At 37.4% G+C, this 20,954-nt stretch overlaps 1 protein-coding gene across 7 annotated transcripts in view; it reads right to left on the bottom strand.

Annotated features, from left to right (window-relative positions):
- ASPH (aspartate beta-hydroxylase) overlaps nucleotides 1–20,954 on the bottom strand; it is a 162,834-nt gene that overhangs the window by 113,050 nt on the left and 28,830 nt on the right. For 6 of the 7 annotated variants that reach the window (XM_032470008.1, XM_032470005.1, XM_032470007.1 and 3 more), the window contains exons 2-3: nucleotides 17,425–17,574; nucleotides 14,306–14,374 (exon numbers count right to left, since the gene is read on the bottom strand). In XM_032470008.1, coding sequence (XP_032325899.1) covers nucleotides 14,306–14,374; nucleotides 17,425–17,574 — 219 coding nt within the window. Of the gene's footprint in view, nucleotides 1–2,043; nucleotides 2,086–14,305; nucleotides 14,375–17,424; nucleotides 17,575–20,954 lie in introns of all 7 variants that reach the window. The other variant, XM_032470010.1, reaches the window with a different exon arrangement.

Raw genomic sequence — 20,954 nt, 5'->3', positions numbered from 1 at the left:
TGAAATGATCGTTCAAAAAGTGACTTTCATCCACTAGCTTTAAATTGGCTAAAAACAGATGCAAATCTCTATAAAGTATCAGCTATAAAAGAAATGCTACGACCTTGCCATCATATTTTTCCAGCTTGAAATACGGCATGATTTGTCTCAAGACAAGGTTAGCATGCAGTGTTAATGAGTCCATCCATAAAGGCAGTACTTTACACAAAGCATTAAGAACTCACATTTTACAGCTGTAACAACATAATTAAAGGAACACTGGCAATATAAGAATGCATTTTCCATAACGGGCAAGTATTTGAACAAAGACAATTTAAAAGTCTTTAGCTCTAACAAAAATTTTTACGTCCTTAAAATACTTGTGCTTACACTCCTTGAAAATATTATGCACAAATGAGAAGCGAAGTACCATTTCATTTTCTTAGTTAAGAAAAATACAATTTCCACACAAGCATGAAATTTTAAATTCGTTATCTATGGTATTCAAAATGACAAGTAGAACTTCTTTTCTGCTTATGTTCAACATTATGAAATCAGTATTCCTTTAAGTATATTTCCTGTTATTTTATGTAGTGCCACTCCAAGCCAACATACATCTTGTCCGAGCTCACGGGGGAGACAGCAGTAAGACAAACATTTACAGGTGATTCCAAATCTTGTGTGAGGCGCTGCTTTCAACTTGCTGTAAATAACAGTTGAACAGTGCTGCTAGCAAAAGCTTTGAATTTCACTCTCTTGCTCTCTCACTAGGAAACCATAAGAGAAGCAAGGTGTTCGCTGTATAATGTAGCATTTAAGTGGAAACGAAAAAGAGAAAGATTTCTTTAATGTGATAAAATGTGGAAGCTGTTTCTGCCCATCAAAATCATGTAAAACTCACACAGGACAAAATGTTATTCAATTCTTCCTGACAATCTTATTAAAACCTTATAAAAATACAGAAGAGAATTCATAAATCATCAGCCATCCTCCGAGTCCTCATTCTCCTTTGGGGCTGCTCAGAGTAACAGACGAAGCCACTGCAAGAACACTATGCTTGTGCAGGGCTGGCAGGTCTTATTCTGCACATGGTTTTTAAAATATTAAACCTCTAATGTTTAATTTACCCCTCTAGAGATCAAGGAATAAACTTACACTTCATTGGCCACTTATTCCATAATTATTTGTATCAGAATAAAAATCAGAAAAAAAAAATTCTGTATTTTTTCCAGGAATGATTCAGGTGGGATGCCAAAGTTAAAATGCTAAAATTTCCTAATCCTAAAATTAAAATACAAATCACGTAGTAAAATCCCATCTGTTAATGTTTCACTAAAGTCAAACTACAAACAATGTGCCAAGCACCTGAACACGAAAGAATATTACAGATGTATAAAGAAAAGCATGCACTTCCTCCATGCCCCTTTCCCTGGAGGACAGAAATATTTACATGTGAACAAGAAAAACCACAGGGATACAAAATAAGGCTGTAATAATAAGCTGTTAGCTTCTACACAGTGGTTAACAGGTGTTATAATTCTTAATGAACCAAAACATCAAACACGGCAAATTTTCTAACAGCATAACACAGTGCTCCAGATTATAAATCTAAGTTTTCATTTTACTGAAAACTACAAATGTGATCACACTGACTTTTATTGTTTACTGTGCTCTAAGACAGCCTCATGAGAGCTTTTGGAGAAATGCAATCAATCACCGATGAATTCATCTTTATTTCCAATAGGAACTAAAAAATTCAAACTGAGCAAGTGTTCAGAGGTTGGAAGGTAAGTAGGATGCGTATACTGTAAACTTAATATGTGGAATTTAGAGACTGTTATAAGGTTTTGATAACATGAGAAGGAAATTACTTAAAATTATAGGCCCGAGGCAGAAAATTCTTTAAAAATGAAGTCTTGATAAAACTACTTATGCGCAAAGGTGCACCCAAAACCAAAAAGCAATAAGGTTTGGCATTAGTAACGGCATCTACATAATATCTGTCATGCATTTTCAAGCATTAAACTTGATCCACTCAAGGCTAATTTGACAAACAGAAAATACCTTTAGCCTTAGTTTTTCTCTTGGCTACCCCACCAGGTCCTTCTGTTGGTATTTACAAGATGAAAATAGGTTATAAACAGAAAATATCAAGGCAATTTAAAAAATTATTATCTGTAAAATAGTTGAAATTGATGCATCTATTAAATTTTCTTAAATTTATCACTAAAAATATTCAGTCCTTCAACATACAAATATGTCATTTTAGAACCTTACTCCCACTATCTATAACCAAAAAGTGCATTAAAATCACTTTTGACGTAGTCAACTTTATAAGCTGCCTTAGATCTGAAAGAATTGTTGGCTTTAGAAAAGTCTAGTTACCCCCTGGAAATGGGGTCTCCCTCTCAGCGGTGCCTGGATAGTGGACTTCCACTTGGATACAGATGATCAATTACAAACACCAGAGGGGAAAGTTCCCGGGGACCCTACTTCCCTACTCAATCATCACTGCCACCCCAAAAAAGGATAGCATATTTTGATAGAATCTGACTCTGTATCATCTGAATAATCATGGCTTTTCCCCCCATAGTTTCAAACTTTCTTTATAAAAAATTACATGAGTAAAAGAATGACACTATTATGGAGGTATATATTAATTTTCTTATACTTCACCTAAAAGCTTTGCAAAGGCTTTCTACTTCCTCTCCAGGCAAATGGAAGTTCTGATAATGGGTTTCTTTTTAACCTTCTAACAAATGTCAATACCGCATACCTCTCTATACATTCTGATTGCAATCAATCTGTACTTAGCATTTCAGCCAAGTCATGGTCCCAATTCTATTTCCTGGCTGCATAAATGTTATTTTATACTCATGTATCAGCCGACTTTCCAAAGTGGCATTCCAAGTTGCCCATCCATTTCCTGGGTTAACCAGGGTAGGTGATTACAGCTCATCTCCTGCAGGGGGCAGCACCATGCACAACCTTTCACTCCACGGCTAAGGTCTGAAGCGGTGTCACAAGAAAGCCCCTAACCCTTTCACACATACTCCTGCTAGAAACTGTAGAATCCCCTTTGTATGTTTCTCAAAACCGTAATCACACTCCCACCTGCCAAACTGGGTATTTTATACTGGATTATAACGAGATCTGTTATACTGATCGAATCATGCTCCACTGCTAAATTCCTTCCCCTTTCTCTGTCCATGACAATTTGTTTCCATCAAATGAGACAGTCCATTTGAGAATGGAGATTTATTTGGGTTGAGATATCACCATTATCATTCTGGGGGGGGGTGGGGGAGTATTAGCATGTCTTGCCACTGACTACATTAAAAACAGAAATGGGAATTAACTGCTCCCCATGGCTATCTTTATCTGTCCAGTTACTGGGTATGTGTACATAACCAAAACTAGTGTGTGTAGGACAATTATTTTTCACAAGCAAAGCCCAGTTTTTCCCTAAACTCTATCAAAACCAGCACACTACCTTGTAATACTGAATGCCACCTTGGGCTACTCCCCAGTGAAGTTCATTTTAGTAAAATACCAAACTTACTCTTGCAATGCCAGCTTTTAAATATATGGGTATTATCCAATGTGCAAAAGAAATTAGCATAAAGCATTAAAACACACCTTCAGTGATGCTAATATCGCCTCCTAAGGCCTGCATGTTCTTGACTGGAAGGCCCAGATTTTCGCTCAAAAAGCAGAAAGGTGGAAATCAGACCACCCTGCCTCCCACCCCCACCCCACTATGATGATAGAGTCAAAAGGACTACACTGATGAAAAGGCTAGTTAACATCTGTTGTTAATAAGGCAAAGATTAGATTAACATCAGATTCGTGAAACAGGAAAAAATAATAAGCACTGAAGATTTAAAACTTTTCCCGTTGGAGTATAAATCCTTAAAGAGTCACAAATTGACAATGGGCAAGGCACTGGTTAAAATTCCAAAGTATCGACTTAAGCTTCCTTTTCTGAACTTAAAGCATATAGTCAATAATGTTTCGGTATTTTTGACATGACAAAGACTGAATGAATCATTTAAACCACCATGATCATATTCAGTTCCTGAAGGAAAAAGCACACACGTGAAGGAAAGCAGAGCACTTAGGAAACAGAAGGGCACACGGGAGCCTCTATGTAATAAAGAAAATGGGGACAGTCAAGAAAATGCAGGCAAACAAACAAATAAATAAAGGTAAACAGAAAACTCAGGGTTTTAAAGGTCAAAGCAGCAGCAGAAGGAAGGAAAGCATGAGGACAGGTTTAGGATGAGGACAGTACTGAATTACGTTAGTAAGTGTCCTGTAAGGTTACAGTTTTACAAGAGGCAGTCAGGTTACGATGAGAAACAGGTAGGAAGGAAGGTGAGCAACACCCCAGGGTGCTCATCAGGGCCTCTCTTCCCTCCTTCGAGGAAAAGTGATCCTCTACGGAATTTCCCAAGATTCTCAGGGGGCACAAAAGGAACAGGGTTCGAAGAATTTTATCTCCATTCGTGCACTTTGAAGGCTAGAGGAAGCTGAAGTCTGTGAGGAAGAAAGAATGAGGCTAGAGGGAGGAGGTGCAGCCACAGGGCAGAAGTCAAGCTTCCAAAACGTGACCAGTGAGAGAGGAAACAATGACTCAATGCACTTCTCAGGGTAAAAAAAAGTGCTGTGCAGTGTAGAGAGATGCCAATGAATGGAACCCAAGCCAGAGTGGACCATCTTGATAAAGCAGAAAGCAAAACCACCTCTACAGAGGAAAGAAGATGGAAAGAAAGTGTCTGAACACCAACTAAAGAGAACTGTCACCAAGCAGGGAGCACCTCATGGAGGCTGGATTCAGGTGAACACAGAATAGATCGTTTTCCCACCACAGTGTGAAGCCCTATGGTGGAGAAGGGGTCAGTGGTGATCCTGGCTTGGTGACAGCATGTAAAGGAAAAGAAAAAAGGAAAAAAGAAAGAAAGACAAGTTCAAGTTTGGGGACATTACTGAAGTAGCCCCACAGAAAACCACAAGTACGTAAGGCTTTGCTTTTATATAATCATTAATTCTAAACAGAATTAAATTAGTATTATTCATATCTATGGCTGATGTGAACTCGCACTACAGTAGTGTCCAAAATCAACAAGTGTGCCCTCTTTTTCTCCTTTTCTCTCTTTACTACCATAGCCAATGCCCAGGAGGGGGAAAAAAGGGGGAGGGAGGGGAGACAATTCCATTAAACAATAAACTTCATGACAATAAAATTCCTTAAAAATAGTTTCCAAGTTGTACTGAGAAAATAATTAGAGTGTGAAAAGGAAACACCTTGGTATTGGTACTTTGCAATCCATTTGGATACAAGTTGTTTTTACTGATAGAAGACATTCCAGGTGAAGGCGGTCATCAGAGACATGTTAGGATACGGTTACGAGTGAAGAGAATGGCCCCCCAGAAGTAAATAAAAGGAATCATCACGTTGTACACTTCTTTTTGAAACTGTATGCTTATCCCAGTGGTTTTAAGCTGATTATTGTTAATAGCTCTGTTGACTATTTGGGAATTCTTATACAGATATTTGAAAGAAAAAGCAGGTCTTATATTCCTCTCTTAGAACCTAAAGGTAATTAACATTATTTTGGCCACTGCCTCAGAGCCACTATCCGACACACATTTTCAAGGTGAAATGTTCCGTATGAAATTAAAATGCTGTATCATTAAGCCCCTGGTTGGACCCATGGTCTCACCACATGCAGCAGACACGATTTTGGGAGACTGGCTCCGTTACAGAAACCCAAGTAGCTGCTGCAGACTCTCAGGGAGATGGTCACAGAATTGGTCAGCAGGGTATCATGTCATCCTTAGGTCATCTCAGTCATTCTCACAGTCCCTGGTGAGACCAGTGAATCATCCTGAGCCTCCTGCCCATACGAAACGCCCTAATTTATTTCAACGATGACTACAGATCAGGCCTCAAATGCCTAAGGAACAGTTCCGTGAGCTAAGCAGACTGCTGCTCAAGGACAAATGTCTAGTCTTGGTAAAAGGCATGCCAAGACACTGTATCAGTTTCTTTTTTATTCTTAGATAGGTGGTGTGGCAATATAACCCCAGACATTTTTGAAAAAAGGAAGCTACTGAGCCTTCGGATCCTCAATGACAAAGGAAGATCAGAACATAAGAGAACTGAAAGACTGAAAGTTTAAGAAGGGATGACATCCAGAGACTGAGAGTTCGAATAAAGATAAAATGCAGATTCAAATACAAATGAGATATCAAGAGAGATCACCTAAAGACCTCTGCTAACATAGGTCAGTGTATCGTAGGAACTTCAAAATGTTATTTCTCTTGAAAAAAAAATTCAACTTTTTTTTCACTTTTTAAGCTGTTTAAAAAAAATCAGTGTTCTACTATTTAATGAATAACTCCTGGAGTTCTCACTCATTAGGACTAACCCCAGCAAACATTTAATAAATATCCTACGTTGGGTTCAGCTTTGAAGAGGGATTCAAATGCAGCCTACCCTGACTCCTAACTTCAAAGACTTCACACTTTAGTTAATATCTACTCCTGTGTATTACACAGTTATCTCAATAAATAACAGAGGCAGAGAATTCAGCATACTGTTTCATCAATCAATTTGTGACAATAAAGTCTGCGTCACTGAATTTTACAGAAGTGCTCCAAATAGGCATGGTGATCAAAGAAAATTCCACAGCCCAAATTGCAGAAAACATCTTATTGGTCCTATAGACCAGAATCTTCTTTAGAAACGGTCACTGAGTATCAATCCCCCAAAATTATAACTGCCAGGTGTTCACAGCCATAACCCTCTATACCTCTTTTCAATAATTCTCCAAATCTATAAGCATCAGGACAGACAAGGAAACATTTTGTTCAGTCTAGCTAAGTCCCCTGAGTTCCACTTCCTTGTTTTTGCACCAAACTCCAGAGAACCCAATGCCTTTGCAATTGGACAAAGTGCAGTGCATCTGAGGATGCAAGGGCAGCTCTGAGGAGATGAACTCAGGGCACGTTCCGCAAAGTCCCTTCAGTTGTTCCAAGCTGGAAACGCAGTGAATTGAGTACAATGTAAAATTTCATCACTATAAACAAACAGTCAAACACACAGATTACAACTTTGCCTTTTTAAGTAAGTTCCTAAGTTTAAAAGACGTAAGCGAGAAGAATATTCCTATAATCAAACAGAAAATTACACAATAAATCCTTAATTAAGAATTGTAACATGTATAATAAGTAAAATGCAAGTGAAGCAACACTGACTGGCTTCAAAATACTCTATATCAGTTTTGCAAATACCTTTATTTTCTCACCAAAGCAAGCCTTAGGCACAAGTTGAAGGAAGTCACAGAAGTCAGGGGTTCACCAGCTATCTGGATTTTTACCTTCGTCAGAGGCTTTTCAAAAGGGTTGATCAGAGGGGGTACAAAATAAATGGCAAATTATTACCCCACACCCTTATTTTTCACTTACAAAAATAAAGCATAATTAATTTCTGTACATAAAATGTGCATTAGTATCATGACAAAAAACCAAGCCAGATGAGAAATTAATGATTCTAAACATTGATAACACATAAATTTAATTATTTACTTCTCATAAACTGATCAAACATCTTTTAGAGTTAGTAGCAATGAAGCATTAAGAAACAAGACTGCCTTAAAAAAATACATCTCAGACAGCTGGCTAAGTGAATGTCTCTGAGAGTGAGGCCTAAGACTTCTTTTGAATTTAAACTGGTATTTCACAGTACTCAAATTCAAACTGGAAGACAGGATAAATTTGCGCATAAACTACATAAACTTTCAGAAAGAACATTATTAAATCATATCCATTTGTTCCAGAATATTAACATTACATAATCAGATGTGACTGTCAGAAACATTAACAGAATGAATTCCCCACATTCCCCAAATAATTAGGAAAAGACAAACTAGAGTTAAAACAGTAATTGCAGTGTTAGCTCACTGTCCAATGTACGACACGTGCATCTATTTCCAAAAGTAGTTACTGAATAACACTTTTTAAAAATAAGATCAGCCAATCAGACAGTCTTCCCTGACACACATAAATGCTGACTCCGGGGGAAGCCGATGTGCTTCCAGCGTTCTGATCTGAGACGACTACTTTCAGGCTCCAGCCTGTGATTTCTGAAAAAGAAGCTAAATTTGTCATAGTCCCCTCTGAAAAACTGGGTGAATATTCCACTTACTGAAAGCAATACGATTAAATAGGAAAAGCTAAGGAATGAATATTTGAAAAGTAGAAATTATTACTGTTAAATAAAATGTTAAAATGTGCCAGTATTTTCCAGTTTTAAGCTCTACAAAGAACCAATGCTAAGCTAAGTTTCAGAGAAGCTCAAAGAGATGTAAAAATATGAAATACCATTCAATAAAAAAGGTAAAAGAAACCAAAGGTCTTAGGTCTTACCGCTCTCAAGCTGTAAGAGCTTTGTTTGAAGTAGAAAATGAATAAAATCTCATTTTAAGGAATTCATGTTAGATATGGGTAACACAACTGCTTTTGCTATCACTAAAGCAAACTCATTTTAAATGAATTGATACAAAGGTGTTTTTAAAGGTTTTCTAACGGCAAAAATGGACTCTCCTAAAAAGAATTATCACTTTAATAAATTTAATTTACAAACCTAAAAATCATATTATTCCTAAGCCAAAGTTGATAGCCAATTATTAGGTAATGCAGGAAAAAATGGAAAAAGACCATTATTTAGGATGAATAATTTTAATATGTACAACATTATTTAAGACACATGTTCACATTTTCCTTCTTCAGTAATATGCCTGCTTTTAAAAAATTCGAATTACTATCTCTGGATGTATACTTGGAAAGAAAACTGAAAATAAATTTTGCTTTCATAGACAGAAATATTCAGACACACTACCATCTGAATACAGTAACTTAACTACCCTAAGGCAAAAACATGGGGTTGTTTTTGAATAATTTTAAAAGCACCATTAATACAGACTCTTACACTGAAATTTGTATTAACCTGACAAATCAACCTAAACAAATTACAATTTTTTAAAAAAAATCGGCTTTTTAATGAACCATCTTTTTATACATCAGTCATGTTAAAGATCAACAGAGAAGCATTTAGTTTCTGAATCATGCTATAAATATTCTACAATCAATTCCGTTATAATCATCTTAATTGATAGTGTGTTAGAAGGACAAACAGCAAGGGTTAATCACAAAACAATTTGCTATTAAGTTTCTAAGTTTAGTTCAGTGAATACATGACTTACAACAAAAAGATACAGAAACCAATTATACTATGTCATTCTCAATGCACTTTGCAGACGGCTAGGAGAATGCAGGGTTCCCACTTTCCACAAGTGGGAAAGCGAAGCAGGGGACTCGCTAGGAGCCAGCCGTACTGGGAGAAAGCACACATGGTTGCCTTGTATTGTTCCATCACGGCTGCCCCACTGCACGCTAAGCCCTGGGTGAGCAAAGGGAAGAAGGAAAAAGGAGGCTGCGTCCGGGGTTCGTAAGCCAATGACTTCAGTCCCTGAATCAAAGTTACTGGTTATGTAAATCCAAAATGACACAAGTCTTTCCCTGAACTCCTTCATTCTGTGACGTACCATCAACACCATCTGCCGTTTCGCTTTCTTCTTCTTCTTCTTCTAGCATTTCAAAGGGAGTCATTATATCATAGAGGAATGAGAGGAAACCATAAAACCAATCTGAACTTTCCTCTGCTAAAATATTAAGGACTTCCTCAAGAGAATCAATATTTTCATTACTGCCATCTTTGGTCAGGCCTACATAAGAATAAAGGAAGAGAGAAAGACAAAATAAGGAGAGCAGTTAGGTGGAAAAAAAGGAGTGGAGGAAACGTGATCTCAAAAAGGCTGTGCATCATGGCCAAGGAAGTTTACAGAAAAGACATTTTGGAAAATAAAGAAATCGATTAAGATGCACACCCGACAATCAACTCTCAGCCACATGTATAAGAGGAAAGGCAGTGTGACCCAACCTCTCCGTTCCTACCAGCCCCTGACTGGGTTTGCCTTTGTCTTTCGAGAATCTAGAGCCAGAAAACACAAGATTGTATCAGCCCAAACGGACTGACTGACGTCAGCGGGAAAAGTGAGTGAAAGCAGTCTGAGGAATAAAAAGACAGACCCCTCTGACTACCCCCACCTCTGCTCATTCAGCGACCCGGTATTACCGAGAGCTGATGAGACAGACGTGTACGTACATCAATAAATAGTCACCGGAAATGGAGACGTTCATTGCCTCAAACGTTCCCCCTTAGGAGCTGGTAGTGAATTTAGGAAACTCTGGAATTCACATGACTAGCAAGCAGGGTGACTGTTCACAGCTCCTACAGAGGGACACCAACGTGCTCAAGTCATATGTATCAAGTAACCCACTTAGGTTTTAGCACTATAGAATGTTAGCTTTCTAATGCTCTGGCTGCTGACTCATGGTCCTGTAACTCTGACCAATGAGAAGAGTCAGCTATTAATAACAATTTGCTCAGTCTTACCGGCATGAAACATGACCGAGGCCTCCACCAGCCATCTGCAACAGGAACATTCCAGAGCTCCCTCCCTATCAGCTCATGAAATTAGCTTCTGCTGCTAAGATTCCTGTTGTTGTTAAGTCTTCGCCCCAAAACAAACGCCCGTGATAGAAAGAAAGCGACATATATATGGTTTTTCATCACTGTTCTTTCCTGTGAAGAACCGGCCTTGGGTAAGACCAGTGTCTCGGCTCCAGTAGGTATCAGGGTCTAATCTACACTGTCTGGCTCTATGCAGCAAGAGCTACAATTTTTAGGGAAAAAAAAAAAAAAACCGGGTTGAGGGTTCTGGCTGTAAGAAACGTGCACATGCATGACTGCAGAGCTTTTTAGATTACAACCACTTAATTCGGTATTTTCTGGCTTTGGCAACACAATTCCTCCACACAGCATAACTACTGGCAATCCAGCCTGGCAGGTCAGAGATGATAACAAGACAGCTAGTTTAATGTCAAAGATCAGAGTGAGTTTTTCCTGCATTAGTCCACAGAGGAACTCCACTGGGCCGGCCTTCATGTGTCTGGGTAGGAAAAAGCCATAAATCGTAGTTGGTATTTAAATTATTTTTTGACCCACCCAGAAAGTTTCCTCTCTGAATCTAACAGTTGACAAGTGCTTGGGACAGAGATCCGTATTACCACCCAAGCCTCTGTGGGAATAACAGTTTCTTCGTTCCGTCCAAAAACACTACAGCTGTATATTTAGAATAAACATTTTTATTTTTCTCATTTTCCAATCTAAATGCTTCCAAGCGTCGAGCATAAAATATAAACCTTTCCTGCCCTCCAGTATGATGAGCTGAAGTGCACGACAAACATGCAAAAGTATGTGAACAAAACTATTCAGCCAACTGCGCAGCCTTCTTGCAGTTCTTAAGCCTAAAGAGAAAAAGAAAATATATTCTGGGTACACAATTCCTTAACGTCTAAGAGCGGGTCTGGACCAAGGAACAGGGTATGAACGCCTTTGATGGGGCAAGATCCAGCCCTCCCTTCTCTTCAGCTCACTCAGGCATCTGTCAGTCTACAAACTTTTTTCAAGGCTCTACGAATTTTTTTTTTCAACTTATGAATTTTTTTCAAGACTGTATGAATCACTTTCCCTTTCGCTTTCCAGCCATACCTGATACGGTGCCAGCTAGACACTGGTCACAGGACAGAAGGACAACCGTGGAATCCACAGGTGGTTTTACTCTAAGAAAACGTTACTCAGCATTTAGTCCTCTTTCCCACAGATTTTATTTGGGAAACAAGCTTTCAAAGAATACACTTTCAGACAATGTAGTGTCTGATAATCCAAACTAAAAATCAAAGATATTTTATTTTAGATAATTTGGCCACAAAAGTCAGAAGCTACTGTAAACAAGAAAAAGCTTAGGCTGTTTTCAAAGTACATCGTAAAGGCCACCGCCAGAAATAACGAAATAATAAATTAATGATGGCTACCAATCTTGATTCACTCACGTATTTCAGTCTTGCTTTACAGTTCCTAAGAAGGGTGAAATTTTGAAATGTGAAAGAAATGTAAACATGAACGTATACATTTCCTCAAAGTAATCGGATTTAGATGCATGCAAATTTACTTAAGACTCCAGAAAGAAATACTAATGAAAGAAATGCCAAACCTATGAAAGTTTGGTGTAACTATTACCACACCTGCCAGGCCAAGGTCCCACCTAATCTCTGACTTCCTGCTTGCACCCCTCCCAGGGGACTCCCTCTGCCTTAATTCAAAGCAACTAGCCTGGAGCTGCTTCTCCAATGAGAACTCACTCAGGAGGTCTGGCTCCTTTTGGGGGGACACACTCACTGAATCTGCTCCCCTGTAACCTCTCCCTGAACATGCCGAGCCTCTGAACCCCGACAATTTCACCAGGTTCTTGCAACCACCTGCCAGTAACAGAGGCACAACCTCACAAACTAGAAAAGAACTTTTGTCACAAAATTCAGTTCCAGTCAAGGTTGTATTTCATGCACAGAATTCAAATGCCATAGAAAGAAGGTGAGGACAAAAGCAAGCCTGACAGTTCCCGTCAGGTTTCCTTTCATGTTTACCAAAACCACAAACCAACTGTGAATTAGTACATGTACACAGTAAAAGAGCTGACCTTAGCCTTTGTGCATTTACAGTCAAATTACCAAATGAACCCTCAGATTCACCAATTTGGTTCTATCGCCAAGCATATGATTCTTGTAAAAGGAACGAGTTACCATTTGCCTGCACCACAGTATGTGGCTACCTGCAAATGGCAATGTCTAAATTAGTTACTTAAACTCTTAATGGTTGCTTAAAAATATTAATGGGAATAAACTTTCGAAATCTAAAATACTAAAAAGCAAGTTGCTAATGTAAGTTTGCAATAGAAATCAACATGCGATAAAAGAATTTTAATTTAATAGTTGGCATTTCCTGACAGACCAGATAGCTGATTTTAAGCACCTCCCCATCCAAAAATTGACAAAGTACAGTAATAAATACAGTCTGTCATTTAAAGTAAAGTAACAAAATGGAGTAATAAATCATTCATAGGCAAGCAAATCAGCATCATCCTGATATAAGTTTTATATAATTTTCTTTCTTTCATGTGCCCAGGATTATAGTCTTCTGAAGATCTGCTATATTTATAGAAACCCAAATGACAAAATTATACAGAAAATTCTATTAAGGTTAAGACAGGGAAAGAAATTTCATGGATAGGATGCTTTTACTGTTAAGCAGCAAATATGATTCTCACCAAGCAGTAACAAGAAAACATAAAGTCAAAATTAAGCAGCTTTATTACATTTAACCACAACTAAAATGTGTTGTAAGGAGGTTACAGTTAATCTACTGAAGTTTCACTGGTTACAGATGCAGTAGCTCCCATTTTTTTTGGTATCCATAAAATACACCCAAAATCGTGCATCTAGAAAGAATTTCTTTGTGTCATTATTCTATTAAGCTTAATGTAGAATACCTTGCCATATTCATTGCTTTTCTAATACTTAAAAATGTTTTAATACATATTATGCTACATACTAAAACAAAGGAAAGGATGCTGTTTAACAAGCAGAAATACATATCTCACTGGGCCAGATTATATAAAATTTGCATATTAAAATTAGCACCATGCTTTCTAGTATGAAAGCATTTTAAAATAAATTAAGGAATAACACATCTTTATTACAAAAAAAAAATCTCAATGATAAAGACAGGTAATTCTGGTGATAAAAGAGAAGGGTCCAAGACTTAAAAAAAAAAATCAAGAAACTGGCCAAAGACTACTAGATCATATTTTAATGTAACCTTTCAAATATGCATAGGACATTTTAAGACGCCCACTACCATTATCTTATTTCAAGATGAATTTATGTAAGCCTTCAGAAACTTACACTTTCAAATAGAACTGATTATGTCAAACGATGCTAAAGAATGACTGTGATTACCACATTTGAAAACAGACTAGGACATTTCCTATATGTTCAAATGTTAAATTCAGAATATAAAATGCTTTAAAATCTAAAAACACGTAGGAAATTATTTTACTTATTAAAATCACCTGTGCCAGAGCACTATACTTATCCATCTGTAAAAGTAAATTGAAATGTGAGAGTCTATGGAAAAATAAGTAAGCCATTTAACATCCCAAAAAGAATGAAACATATGATTTAAGTGGGAAAACATCTTCCATAAAATGTAAATGATTGACACAGACATTATTAAAGCAAAAAATATTACTTTGTTTCCAACATTTTACCACCACTAATAAAACACAAAATGTGTACTTGCCTAATAAAACTTTGGCATCATCCACATCAAAATCTCCATCACCATCAGCATCGTAGATTCCTAGTTTTCCTACAAGAGGGGAGGAAAGATAGATGCGAGACAAAAGGGAAAACAAATTTAATACAGTGTTACCACTGCTTACAGTCCTGCATATCGTCCATTGATGCTACCAATCAATGCAACTCTTTGCTCCTTTAATCCTGAAGAGCAATGCTAAATGAATATCTCACCTAAAAATAAAGGCAATTCACTTAGAGATTCAGAAAATGTTCACCTAACAAACCTAAGAAATATAACTGAGGTAGTATTTTCTTAAAGGGTTTAACAATACCCTGAGAGTGAATCATTTCAGAATAATTTTTTAAAAAATCTTACTGCTAAACAAATTTTTAGGTAAAATTTTCAACATATAGAAGAAACAATACTGATCCATTTCTAACAGTTACATGAAATTTAATGTTCCTAAAGTATAGAAGTTTCTCACACTATCAGTATTCAAAACAAAAGAATACCCACTAAGCCTCAAATAAAAACCAAATATAATTAACACCGAGTATAAGAATAAGAGGATGACTAATTTTGTATTTTACAATAATGATTTATAACAGAAGCATTATGAGTCAATCTTAAAAAAAAAGGCTTCTGGAAATAAAGTGTGTAAAACTGGCTTTTTGAAATTACAAAGGAAAACTTACAGTCGTCCTATTTAAAAACATAATTAGTACCAACCACTTGCTACTATGGAAAAAAAAATAAGGCTTAGAACAGCTAAGCTGAGAAGACAGTACAAAAAGCCCTCCTGCTCCAAGAACAGCAAGTGTATATTTTAAGGCTTTAATAAAAAAATGAAGCTTTATCATCTTGGAGCACCATTATGTTTAGCCTATCAAAAACGAGTCCAATACTATTCAATTCCCTCTAAACATCCTAAAGTCAACATGATTTACAGGTCATCATTGGACAACGGCTGCAAAGAGACAATTTAATATTTTAAACAATATTTCAAACGACATTCACAAGTACAGCATCAGTATTAAAAAATCAGCACTGCCACCACTTCTTCATAAAAAGTAAATTAAAACATCGCATTAAGAGCAGGAAGAACCTTGAGAACCGAGTGGCTGTGACCAACCCTGACCCTCCCGCAGCCTCTGTGCTACTCGGGAAAACAGTTAACTTGCCGTGGAGGAGTCTAGTGTACACAGCACACACACATTAAAAAGGATAATCTGAATAATGGAGAGAGAAGGAAGTTATCATTTCTATATAACCCATTCTAAGAAAATATAAATGAAAAGCACTCATCTTGCAGTCAAGGATACCTATAGCTCAGAGTTCAGATAACATTAAAAAGATAGAAAACACCCTACTTCTGACAAACTTAAAAGGGGAAACTGGTCCTACACCTACATTCCCTGATGGAGGTGGTAACCAAATGAGTAGCCGTTTTAGAGACCAGCACATGCAGACTTAAAACGCATCGCCAACGGCCTACCTTGAAGTACCTCTGATAAGTTATAACGGAAGTCCTTGGCTTTGGCTGCATGCATGCAAAAACACGAAAATTGTTATTTGCGCTTAAAGATACACATAGTTTAAATCTCTTCTTTTGTGTAATAGACTTTCCCTAGCAGCGTATCACTGTAGGTCAACCAAAGTACAGATCTATTCAGAAGTTTGTCTCCAAAGTAAAATTCTTCTTCTGTCACTCTACTAGTCTATCCAGACACTTGCCTCAAAGTGAGAAAAATGAGACGCTTCAACAACAGGCAGATTCCATGTAAGGGCGCTTTATTAGTCTTTGCCTTTCCCCGCAGGGAGACTGGCTATAACCTGCTAAGTAAAGCAAAAGCCCAGGAGGGCCTATGGAAGAGGGGGTTTTCCCTGCAACACTGCACACGTAGAGAAGTGCGCGTTTTTTTCCAGTGACGGGGCTCACATCTTTCATTGGATTATTACAGAGGAAGGACACTCACTCACAATAGCCAAAAAGTGGAAATGACCCCAATGTCCATCACTGATGAATGGAAGAGTAAAATGTGGTGTATCCATACGATGGAATATTATTCTACCATAACATGGGATCAGGGTCAAACCTCGGAAACACTATGCTAGGTGCGAGAGAGCAGACACAAAGGGCCGCATGCTGTATGACTCCATCCACACGAAATGTCCAGAACAGGCAAACCCCTGGACACAGAGAGTGCAGCAGTGCTTGCCAGGAGTGGAAAGAAGTGGGGGATGGGAATATTCTGAAATTAATGATGATGATGACAGCACAAAATAATGAACATGTAAAAAGCCAGTGAATTGTACATTTTTACATATTTACAATATTGAATTTTATGTTAAGTTTTATCTCAATTTCAAAAAAAAAAAAAGACTTAGTCAGGTGAAACAAAGAGTATGGCTCCCAAAATTGTACAGAATCACTAATGTAAAAATCATAAAAAAAAAAACCTGCAGTGATTACAGGGAAAGAAAAGGAAAAGAAAAGCCAGTTATCAGAAGCAACATGACACCTTGCTCGAAACAGCCTACAGACCACATCTACACATGCACATGTGCATGCACACTCCCACATCACGCACACAGTTCCAACAAGGACACAGAGGGGTGTGCTTTGAGATGCCCTCCTCAGGCAGGGTCTTGCAAATTGTGTGTTTATGACCCATTCATGGGGGGATGAGGGTATAGCTTCAAGTGGCAGAGCACGTGCTTAGCATGCACAAGGTCCTGGGTTCAATCCCCAGCACCTCCTCTGAAAATAAAGAAATAAACAAACCTAATTACCACCCCCTCCAAAAAAATAAATAAATGATCCATTTATGGGTCCTTAAATAAATTCCGTGGCTCATGACCAGTATTTTAAAAATTCATCGTATAACAAAATGGAATAGAAATGATAGAATATCCCATGTCTTTGAGAGTAAGTACTATTTGATAAGCATTTCTGTGTGGTATACATACAACATAAAGCCTATTTTTTTCTACTAGAGATCATGTTCAAAGAAGTTGCAACCACTGCTCCAAGGTAACCCTGGTAACACCCCCTTTTGTTCCTACCCAACTGAGAACCACTGAAAGGCTCCAGAAATCAACGGCATCAGAATCCTTACCTAACACTTCCTCATAGTCAACCAGATCAAACCAGACGACAGCCACTGATGTCCACACTCCCAGCAATGCGATGACCATAAACCACGTGAAAAAGGAACTCCCAGAAAGTCCTCCTTTCTTCCCATTCTTTTGTCCTCCGTGCTTTGCCTCTGTTAAGAAATAAAACAGACGTACAAATGTCATTATCTAAGAAGAAAATGCAATTCTATTGAAACTCTTTTCACTGGAACACGTTCCCCAGGAATTTGATGGTACTTACAATGATAAATCATTTCCAACATAGTTTTTGTTTAAATTCCCAAATCATGTTACAAAAATAAAGCACTGAAACTGGGAAAGACTATGCTCAGACTCACCACCACACACCTAAGACCCCAACATCAAAGGAATAAGAGAAAGAAGCTACTAATGGGCTAACAATTTTTTAAAATAAAAATTGATAAAACACATGTATTCCTTCCAAGTTCTTTATCCAAACTACCTAAATACAATCTTTTTCAAAGTTCACAGCATATCAAGAACTTAATGAAATCACAAATGTAGCCAAATTCTCTTCTCTGTCCCGTTTAGTTTCTGTAGAATCTTAAAAACTCTATTAACTGCCATAGAAAAAGCTCCCCCTACTTCCACCCCCACCAAACACTCCATCTTCTTAGCCAGAGACAGGCAGAAGAAGGAAGGAAATTATTTATAGGAAACAGAGGTCGGGGAAGAAGAGAAGCCACACAGGACAGTTCATTCCTCCTCCTTCACGAAACTCACTGGGACCCACGGAAACAGGAAAAGGTTTTCACAATTGATCTCAATGCAGGAAACAGCTCTGTAAACTGCTGTCAACCAGAAGTGCCATGCATCACATTTGATATGTTTAATATACTTAACACTCTTCTGAAAATATTCTTACAGCCAAAAATAAGCAAAAGTAATGACAGTCAAGTGATATTAAGAGAAAATGGTCAATGCTGTCCTTAAAAGGATCATTAAAAACTCAAATTTCTCTTAAAAAGGGATATTATATAAATGTGAATAAATTAAAGGGATATGAGATACCCCCACATGCCCTTCAAGAAAAGGAAAAGCTTGTCAACCAGGCAGCAGAGCAGGACACTGTCCTCTCCTGGTGGAGCCCGGTCACCTCCTGATTCTCATAATGGTCCTGTCAGTGTTTCTCAAGAGGGCATTTCCAGATGTTTAAACAGGACAATCCTTCATCCTGTGTGACTGTTTCTTGCACTTCAGGGCAACGGGCATCCCTGGTTCTCGCTGGTCCCACAGGTAAGGAGCTCCCCGTGGTTATGACACGTAAACACGCCCCCAAATATTTCCAAGTGTCCCTACAAGGGCAGTGCCTGGTTGAGAATCACTGGAAGTAAGGATAGAAATAATCATCTGTTTTACAGAAAAAAGGTGAAATGACCCAAAGTCACCCAAACACAAGTTGGGCAGAGACAGGAATAAACCCTGACTTCTAATGGTCCTGAATTCCTTGATCCATATAAATGGGCCAAATTATGTGACTTCAGAAACCTCACTAGCTCTGACCTAGGACCTGCTTTCTGACTCTACATCCAGCTCTAATTAGGGAATACTGGCAGGGATATACTAGGGGCTCAGATCAAGCATATAGTACCCACTGTTCTTGTGAAAAAGAAATATACATTTTTTAAACCAACCACTAGATCAACTTTTCAAAAGGGGCCATAAAAACTGTATCAATCTTAGAGAGTGTACGTACGTATGTACACATCTTTATATATCTGTATTTAAGTATATAAACCAATGACCAAATAAAACAAATTTCATTCTTAAAGAAAAAGCCAATTTCCTTTTTAATGGTCTTTAAATATTAACAGACCCATCAATAAAAGCCAATGTGTAAATAATTCTATGATGAATCTACAGAACTATGCCTCCCAAATAGCATTTGGCCATCTAATTTCTTTCTTTATTTTCTTTCTTTCCTTCTTTCTTTCTTTCCTTCCTTCCTTCCTGTTTCTAACATGATCTATGAAAAGTCTCCTAAAAGCTGGCTATATAAACATAATTTATGCATTAAAAAATACTTGCTGGGCACAGGTCATAATGTTGCTTATTAAATCCACTTAAAACAGGCTTCACTGTTTTATGATCTGAACATAGCCATGGGAGGGGAGACTATGTAAAAATTTCTTCAATGTTGGTGGGGGAAAATGATGATTTCCAATATTTGTATGTGTCTGAAGCATAGGAATTATAAGAAGAACAATATAAAATAAAGCACCACTAAAAATTTAAAAAAGAAAAAAAAAAAGAAATAGTTTATGTAGGGGTACAGGAGCACCAGATTCAACACTGTGTTGTGTGTCTGATTTATTAAACTTTGATAAACATGAAGGCATTTTTAAGACTATATTTTAAAAACCCTTATTTCTTAATAACAAATCAATACATGCATACACACCCATTTGCATAGAATTCTAACTATAATAAGAATAATGCCCTCGGACAATATCTATTTACTTCCAAATAAGGCACTGTAATAGTTAATGACTAAGGCTGTTTCTCCCTCGGTTACTATCTAAGAATCAAACTTAATTTTTTTTTATTTAAAATAAATGTTAAAATGGCAGGAAAACTGGGTTCTTGTCTTATCTCCTCCAGGACATTCTGTCACTGACACCAGTCTCTGGTACTGTGTATTACTAACGAGAAAATAGTAAGACTAAATAAAGTTCATCCTTTTATTCATTCATTTAATGCATTTATTCAGCATTTATGTGCCAGACATGACACAATTTTTACTCCAGAATTAAGTTTTCAAAACGTGCACCTCAATAAAAGCACACCCCAGGCTATGCTATTTAAAAGAAGTTTATAAAGAAATAGCGAATAAAACTAAACAGTCATTTGAACTCAAAGCCCAACTCTTTCTCCACTTCTACCTCTCTCTTTTTTTTCCTTCTACCTCTTTTTTGAAGCAGAAGTGGAGGGAAATCCCTGAGATTCTCAAAAGGGAAGTATCATTTGTCCAAGTTAATTCAGTAATACTTATCTAAGTTGCTGGCCTCCAATACCAAATATACGTAAAAAGTGGAAAAGGGCTTTAAAAAAAAAATTATATGAATGCATTTACCAAAACAGAGAGAAGGGATCAGAAGGGGGAAGAGAGAGAAAAAACACAGCTTTACCTAGACTCTATTTACAGTTATTATAGACATGATTCTAATAACTTCAATCAAGTTTCCTAACTTACTGCACAAAACTAAAGGACAGACTTTAAAGACAGCCTAACCTAAAGGAGTGAGTTAAAGCAACAAACTGCTGATGGAAGAACAGCCCATAGAATGTCTGAACACAGCAGGGCAGACATGAGACCTGGAAAGAGCTGTGGCAGGAGGCCATTTATAACCGATGCTCAGAGGCAAACCCTGACTAGTCCCTAACTATTAAAATAACCTTTAGTACAAGGTAATAATGATATTCATATTAATTCTGTCATTAAAATATTATTTTAAAGTGTTTAAGAATACAAGATAAGTATAAATCTTGG

The sequence above is a fragment of the Camelus ferus genome, chromosome 29, assembly GCF_009834535.1.
Source record: "Camelus ferus isolate YT-003-E chromosome 29, BCGSAC_Cfer_1.0, whole genome shotgun sequence".
In the NCBI taxonomy this organism is placed as follows: Eukaryota; Metazoa; Chordata; class Mammalia; order Artiodactyla; family Camelidae; genus Camelus; species Camelus ferus.
This window is presented reverse-complemented; position numbering and strand designations above follow the sequence as displayed.